General features: G+C 47.6%; 1 protein-coding gene across 2 annotated transcripts; it reads right to left on the bottom strand.

Moving 5' to 3' along the window:
- Positions 1-2,670: 2,670 nt before the first annotated feature.
- LOC119319225 (cytochrome P450 709B2-like) lies at positions 2,671-5,818 on the bottom strand. Of its 2 annotated transcripts, XM_037593710.1 has the most exons (6): positions 5,457-5,818; positions 5,019-5,242; positions 4,466-4,716; positions 3,966-4,377; positions 3,329-3,761; positions 2,671-3,202 (listed from the first exon to the last, which is right to left on the bottom strand). In XM_037593710.1, exons 1-5 carry the CDS (start codon positions 5,713-5,715, stop codon positions 3,333-3,335), a joined length of 1,575 nt encoding a protein of 524 aa, XP_037449607.1. In that variant the 5' UTR covers positions 5,716-5,818; the 3' UTR covers positions 2,671-3,202; positions 3,329-3,332. The 2 variants fall into 2 exon arrangements, with proteins under 2 accessions (XP_037449607.1, XP_037449606.1); XM_037593709.1 differs by having other exon boundaries at positions 2,671-3,761.
- Between the last annotated feature and the right edge of the window lie 2,202 nt (positions 5,819-8,020).

Raw genomic sequence — 8,020 nt, 5'->3', positions numbered from 1 at the left:
AAGCTCCATAGGCGGCGACGGGTGCTGCGATGCCGCATGGCGGCCATGGCGGAAGCTCCAACGCAGTGCATGGTGACGATGACAGAAGCTAAGATGCATCGTCGGCGGCCATGATGGATGCTGCGACGCAGTGCGTGGTGACGACGACAGAAGATAAGATACAGCACCTGCGGCCATGGCAGATGCTGCGATGCATCGTTGCCGGCGACGAGCGCTCCATTGCAGCTCCGACGCCGGTGACTTGTAGCACTATTAGCGTTGCCTCGAGGTTGCACCGCAGAGTTGTGCATGGATGAGTTGCTGCGTCGCCGCACCAACGGTCGTTGTCGAGCGTCGCATCACATCACCGGCAATGCCGGCGAGCGACCGCCTCCCCCATGCGTGTGTGTCGCCTCCATGGAGTTGCAGCACGTGGCGGTGCCGCGCGGGGCTCCACCGTCCTTCATTATGCCACGGGATGCAGTAGGGTGGTTGGTGCCGTCGCTCCTTCTGGTTCGCTTCCATGGACTTGTTGGTTTTGCGTCGCCATGGAAGCCTCTCTACAAACATAGTAGATGGGAAATAAAGGGTGGAGGAGAGACGACGCGAAGGGATAAGGCTGCAGCTGGGAAAGCGGTGGATGGGTCCGCATGACACGTGTCCATCAATGCGCACGGTTTATCTTTCTCTGTTATCGTCTAGTGGATTCTAAATGTTTTCCTAATATTATTGATAGACTCCTCGTAAAAAAATCACTCATAAACAAGAGTCCGTTCATATATAACTCAAAATTGCATATAGTCCAATATTTATCTCGAAATAACGTGTGTTTCTATAACTCCATATACGTGCATACATTCAATATTTGAGAACATACTTGAATAAGAAGTTAGGAACTCGTGACAGGCATATATAGTATGTATCCAGCAGCAAACCAACGAACGAATGCATATTTTGTGAGCTTATGCACCCGGGCCTCACTATCCTAACACTCCAATGTTGCTTTGAGATCTGTGCTACACAACTACCTTATTACATGGAATTTTCTCTTTTTTGTTCCTCTCATATAAAACATGTCTTGAACTTCAAACTTTGCAGTACAACATAACTTTGTAACTAGAATGTGAGATAAAACTTTCAGATTTTTTTGTCCGACATAAATATGAAAAATAAGATTTTTTAATCAAATAAATCTCATTTTGTATATTTATGTTGGACCAAAAAATCTGTAAGTTTTATCCCACATTCTACATAGAAAGCTTTGTTGTGCTGCAAAGTTGAAGTACAAATGCATGTTCTATATGAGAGAAACAAAAAAGAGAAAATTATTTGTACGAATCGTGATGCAGGAATGAGTGGTTGGATAAGGAGTACCCGGGTGCATAGGCTCTAAAACATGTTTTCGACCAACGAACGCCCTAGATTGATCGACTCCATCTCCACCATCCAGCAGCCGCCATGGACCAGACGCGGTGGGCGGACCTCCTGCCGGACTTGCTGTGCGAGATCGCCGCATGGCTGGACGACGTCGCGGACTTCGTCCGCTTCCATGCCGTCTGCAAGCCATGGCGTGCCTCACGCGACGAGGCGCGGCCGCCGTTGTTCCTGCCTTGGCTCCTCGCGGCGGACGGCAAAGATTCGGCCGCCCTCCGATTCAGATGCATCTTCTCCAAGTCCAGCTATCGGTCCATGCTGCCGTCCACGCCACCGAGGTACCGGGTGTGCAGCGCCACCGCCATCAGATACCTCACCATTGAACATCCCCGCCATTGTCTCTACGATCTTCTCACCCGAGAAACCGCCCATAACATGCCTCGTCTCCCGTACAACGTCCGCAGTCAGTGGGACAAGAATAATCCCCAGGGAATTATCTACGGCGATGGCACGATCCTGCTCTACAGCAGCAGCATCACCAACGTCAGCTATGATCATTCCATCAGGGCCATGTTCACGGCGGCTCTCCTGCACCCTGGGGACTCAAAGTGGACTCTCATCGACAGGACTTTTGATGACGTCAAACACTTGGAGTGCCGTGCTGCGTACCACGGAGGCAGGATCCTGGTCACTATGGGGACCGGTAGTATCTTGCAGGTCATCACGCCAGAAGCCGCCGCCACCGGTGACTTGTTGGTCCCTGGCGAATACGAGTGCAAGGACTGCTACGTCTTTGAGTCCCATGGCGAGCTGTTATGGGCATCGGTTCGCACCTCCTACAGTGTTTCCTGCAAAGAAGGTACCCGCAACGTTGATGCCCTATGGGTGTTGGTGCATAAGCTAGAGGAGGAGGACGCGGGGGCGCAAGGGAAGAAGATGCGGTGGGTGAGAAAAGATAAGTGTAGCCTGGCGGATCGTGTGTTGTTTCTTGGGTCGCCCAATAGCTTCGCCATAGACGCCTCGCGGCTGGGCAGCCATGGTGGCTGCGCCTACTTCGTCTACAACAACAGTAAGGGCCAATGTAAGGCCTTCCCGCCTGGACATTGTGGCGTTTTCAGGTACAACTTCCTCCAGGATGGGATGACGAGAGGTGCACGTGGCTCGTCCCGCAACCCGCTATTGCTCCAATTCAGGTATATACACTAGTAAAAGAGTTCAAATTGATATTTTTTATAATAGAATATTTCATTAATTTTGTGGTCGCATCCATATCAAGTTAATACAGCTGTACCTGTAAGAGTTTAACCCATGAACATATAAGCACCATTAACTGAAAAGGTGCTAAAAATTTATCTTCGATTTTGTTTGGTCAGGAAATCACTAAGAGGTGCAAGGCTCTAGAAGTGAAGCACAAGCAGCAGAAGACAGCTCCAGTAACTAGCCTACCAAGCATTATTCACATCTCGAAACATTACGAGCCTTGTTTCAGGGTGATGGTGTGTAATTTGCCTCTCACGGTGAATGGCTCCCAGCTGGAACTTTTTTTCGGCAAGCACGGCGAAGTGACTAGCGCCGAGGTACTCTACCGCAAAGATACCAAGTGCTCCCAGGGTGTCGGTTTTGTAACCATGTCGACGGTGTATGCTCATCCACAAGATGCCATAGATGCTTTTGGCAAAATGATTTTGGATGGATGCAGTCTCGAGGTTACGCTGGTCAAGCAGGGACGGCCACGGTACCACCAACGACATCGTCTTCCATCTTAACATCACAACTACATGTACCTTGAGCATCTTGCTTGTATTTGTATCCAAGAAGATTCGTCTATTACTCCAAGTTGATATGATCTCTGCATGCATAATTGGTTGCATCTCCAAATCGATTATGTAGAATGTCGTACCATAAGCAAGACACTGAAATTATAATGAATTTACTCTCATGCGTTGCAATGAGTTTAATTAGCAAACTTTCTCACCCATCTATAGTAGATTCCTCAAAATGAGAGGCATCCCAAGCCTGGGTGTCAAAGACAGAAGATACTTTGGCTTGTGAACATATGCCGGGGAGAGGGATATGGAGAACTTGCTGAGGATCATTGCCATGACAACCTGCACTTGCACGATGCCAAAGTTCTGACCAGTACACACTCTCGGGCCTAGAGAGAAAGTCAAGAGCGCCTTGGAGTCTTTGGCAGCCTTTGTGACGCCCTGCTCGAACCTCATGGGGTTGAACTCGTTGGCGTCGGGGCCCCAAACTTCCTTGTCTCGGTGTAGCATGCCAATGGGGATTGATATGATTGTTCCCTGGGGTACTTTGATGCCTCCGAGGACGGTGTCGGAGGCAGCTTTCCGCTGTATGTACACAACTGGAGGGTAGAGACGCGATGTCTCGAGCAATGCCATGTGTAGCTGCATAAGTTAAAAGTCACAGTGCATGCTCACAACACATTAGTTATTCCCTCTTTGCAAAATTACACTACATACAAAAAATCTCAACGGTTAAATTGTGTAAACTTTGACCAATTTTATAGAAACAATATGAGCATTTATGATACCGAATACATTTGTACAAAAATATAGGAAAAATGTTATTGACAGTTGAAATGTACGCACCAGCTTCAGTTTGGCGAGAACATCCGCGTTGGGTACCACATCGTCGCTGTCCCCGCCGGGGAACTCCCGGAGGACCTCTTCCCTGACCTTGTCCTGCCACTGGGGGTGCACGGCAAGCAGGAACATGGCCCAGACGAGGAGGGTGGCCGTGGTTTCCTGCCCTGCGGCGAAGAAGGTTTTGCACTCATCAATCACCTCGTCAGTTGTCAGCGTATCGCCGCCCCTCACTTGCCGGTGCGGTGTCCACGCCTCTAACAACAGCCCGAGCAGGTCGTCCCCACAGCTGCCGGTGTCTCCTCGACCATATTTGGCTCCATCTGCGGCCAGCCGTGCCTGCATGATCGACATGATCTTGCTTCTCAGCTGTTTGTTCAGGCGTCGAACGTGCAAGTTACGCCGAGTCGGCAGATACCTGAATTGAACGGCATAAGATTAACATGGTTAATGTCATGAGCTTGGATTCAGAACTGGTCTGTAAGCAAATACTACTATTACTCTACCAGAGTATTGGAGCATCGAGCATGGCCGCAGTGGCGATCTTTTGCATCTCCCGCATCAAGACGATGACCTCCTCGACATCCCGGTGGGTAGTGCCGAAGGCGACGCGGCCGTTGATCTTGGCAGTCAGGTCGTTGAAGGCGTGGATCATGTCTATCTCAGCTGCTTTCTTGTCGCTGTTGCTTTGGTGTATCTGCTCGCCCCATTGCTGTATCATCTGCCTTGTGACCTCTGCCGTCACCGCTGACATGCTCTACACACGGGTTAAATCATTAGCCCGTGTGTAGTGTTAGAAGTTACAACACTAATAATGCTCACACCTCACGTGCATTTATAGGAGAAATCTATAAATGCAAGTATAATTAAGACTAATCTAATAGCCAATCTTGTGATCAACCTTAATGTTATTGAATAATTATCATCTTTTCTGTGCATTTAATGTAATTTTTGTTACTTTTTGTGTTCTTTGTTTTGCCATGATGTCTGATTAATGGATCATAAGTTTTTCCCAAAAAAATAGCTATCGCCTGACTATACTATTGACCATGCTCTAACCTTGATCTTCTCATAGTTGAAAGCAGGAAGGACTACTTTCCGGTGCCGCTTCCAATCGTCACCATTTATCAATATGACGCCGTTGCCGAAGAGGGATTTGAGCACGGGGATCATGAAGTCCTTCTGATACAGGCCCGTCCTGTCTGTGAGCACTTGCTTTATCAGCTGCAGGTCGATAGAGAAGATGGCGGGAATCGGCCCGATCCAGAACAGGAACGTTTTGCCTGAACGAACAAAAAAAAGTTATGAATACTATATTCGAGAATTAATTAAATATGATTAAGGATAATGTTGCAACTAGATATGCAACGACCAACCATCTCAATCCTAGCTTGTAGGATCATATTATATCGAAAGGAAGATTCAGTTCCTCGAGGAGTTTGGGAATAGGTAGCTATCAGTTTAATCTAAAGAAGCCATTTACCGTTAGTACTTTACCATAATCGGCGACCCATCTGTGGAACTGCGGCAGCAGGATGGGCATGATGTCGTGGCACCCGGCGTCGAGGGGCGGCACGCCTCTCCGGCCAGCGATCAGCAGCCGCTTCGCCTCCGGCAAGGACCCGGCCAGGAACGTGTAGGGCAGCCCTCGGATCCCCTGCCTCGCGAACGACCGCGCCACGGCGCGCGGCCGCCACACGAGACGCCACAGTGCGAGCAGCAGGGCAAGGAGGGCGGCAAGCTGCAGGGCCGCCATGCCACAAGAGACTGGTAAGGCGTGTGATCAAAGGTTCTATCTCACTGAAACCCAGCCGTGCGGCCAGCATGCGGTTGGCAGCATCGGTGCCATGCCTTTATCAGAGAAGGTCGAGCCGAGTTGGTCAGCTGGCGTAATCCTGGACGAAACGGCAGTCCAAGAAAGTCCAAACGGATGGCACCTCACACGTACGTATGGTCCGTAGGACTCGCACGCAACAGAATTTAGGATGCGGACAATTTGCACCATTCCAAGATAGGGGCTGTGCGTCCGTCCACTTGCCTACTCTAGGTGTGAGGCCATGGTCACCTCCAACACTATTCGGTTGGTGGCTAACTCTCATCATTTCCGATCCGTGATTTACTTGGCGATACAAATTGATGTATTTACAAAATTCTACATAGAGTGTGACACGCAATGAACTCTTATCCTTTCTTTATTAGCTCTACTAGAGTGTGATACGCAATGAACTTTATGTATACATAGCGTACGTATCTACCAAACACACCAAATCACCACCACGCGGTTCCTTGCTTCCATTTCTCTCTACCACATTTCATTATGTATGCATGCACGCAGTACATAATGAGTTGATAACAAAAATGCTGATGTCAGCAGAATTCCATCTTAGTTTGTAAATGTGTTTTAGCGCTCTCAAGCGACAAACCTTATTTATCTATTTTAGCCAACATATACGAGTTATTCACAAGTAGTACTCGAGTCCAACACTAGTCTCACAACAGTTACTCATGTATGTATATAACTCCTATGTTGATGACTCTGACCTAGATATGTGGATAACTACAATTGTGTCAGGTTGGTAATTGTAGCACGGGTAGCTAGATAATTACATAGTTGACATGTTGGTAACTATAATATGTGCAATAGAAGCGGGTAACTACATAAATTGACACACTGGTCTCTCTAACTGGGATGATGGATAATTGTAATAGTGATATGATAATAACTGTACTATGGACAATTGGATGACTATATCATTGTCATGGTGGCAAATGTAACTTGAACTACCCGGTAAGTACATGACAAACACAAAGAATTTATTTTCGAATTCAGAAGTTACCAGCCACTAATATGTCAGTTAAGGGTCTATTCGCAAAGTATTGCTTGTCGACTTATTTTAGAGCTCAGAAAGTTACCAGCCGGCTATATATTTGTTACCGGATTTTTCTCAGATAGTGAGCAACTTCAACACTAGATCTTCTCTTTGATATGTTTTTGATGACTTCTTTTCCTAACTCATAAAGTTACCCAGAAAATTTCCCGTGAACAGAATATGGTAGCAGATCGTTTGGCTAGTTATAGTCGATATGAATGTACTATTGTTGTATGGCTACACCGTGGTCCTCCGTGTATTGAGGCACTACTGTCACTGGACTGTAACCCTATCATTATGGAATAAAACTCCTATTTGCCCCGCAAAAAAAAAACTCATAAAGTTACCCGGCAATAAGAGTTGCTATGGATCTCAGTAGTTGGATGATGGGGATGTGGGGATCCTAGAGAGGGGAAGTGCAGGGTGAGATAGGGCTTTAGTGATCCTTTACAGGGGTGAAATATACGAAGCAACCGGCAGGTTGCGTGTCGAATTGATGGGACAAAGGAGAAGGAAATAAAACTGAGCAATCCTCGGGCCGGGCTGGTTTCTGGTTGGGCTTGCCACACCGCAATCATCAAAAGGTCAGCCTGAGCCTGGCCTGAAGCTCCAAAATTCACCAGTACGCAATCCCAACCCTAGCCCGATATATAAACCCGAGGCCCGGCCCAAAGCCCAGGCACGTTTCTTCCCACAAATCAAAATATACTATCAAGCATCGAGATCTAACTAATTCTAAAGTTCCAAACTCCAACTAATCATCCACAAATCTAGCTAACTAATCATAGCTGTTAATCCCAACTAATCAGCCACACACAAAAACGTCCCCATGCGCATACACGCACACTGAGAAAATCAGTCAGAGCAAGGTTTGGAGTGCTAATCCAACACGTGCATGTAGAAGTTGGCTGAGCGCACGAGAACAAAGAGCAGCACAAATTCCCTGCAAAATCCTTGATGCTAAATGCCTTGAAGAGACAGGGCTGTTGTGGTAAGAAGAATCAGATGGTCTCATGGCCTTAGTGAGAAGACTAGCTAGCCATACGGAAAAATCAGATGCTTAAATCAGAAGACACAAAGAGATATCTTCAGTGGGATCGTGCACAGCCACTCAGGAGGTACTGCTGGTGATTGCTAGGTCAGCGTCAAGTGGTACACATTTTTGGGCTAACTGCCAATCAGAGAGTGCTA

Source organism: Triticum dicoccoides, chromosome 6A, assembly GCF_002162155.2.
Source record: "Triticum dicoccoides isolate Atlit2015 ecotype Zavitan chromosome 6A, WEW_v2.0, whole genome shotgun sequence".
NCBI lineage: Eukaryota > Viridiplantae > Streptophyta > Magnoliopsida > Poales > Poaceae > Triticum > Triticum dicoccoides.
The sequence above is the reverse complement of the archived record's forward strand: the minus strand, read 5'-3'. Positions and strand labels throughout refer to the sequence as shown.

Coding starts and splice junctions, on each gene's coding strand:
- LOC119319225 (XM_037593709.1), bottom strand. CDS start 5,715: ATGGCGGCCCTGCAGCTTGCCGCCCTCCTTGCCCTGCTGCTCGCACTG. Junction 5,243..5,456: donor CAGATGGGTCGCCGATTATG/GTAAAGTACTAA, acceptor TTGTTCGTTCAG/GCAAAACGTTCCTGTTCTGG. Junction 4,378..4,465: donor CTCGATGCTCCAATACTCTG/GTAGAGTAATAG, acceptor CGTTCAATTCAG/GTATCTGCCGACTCGGCGTA.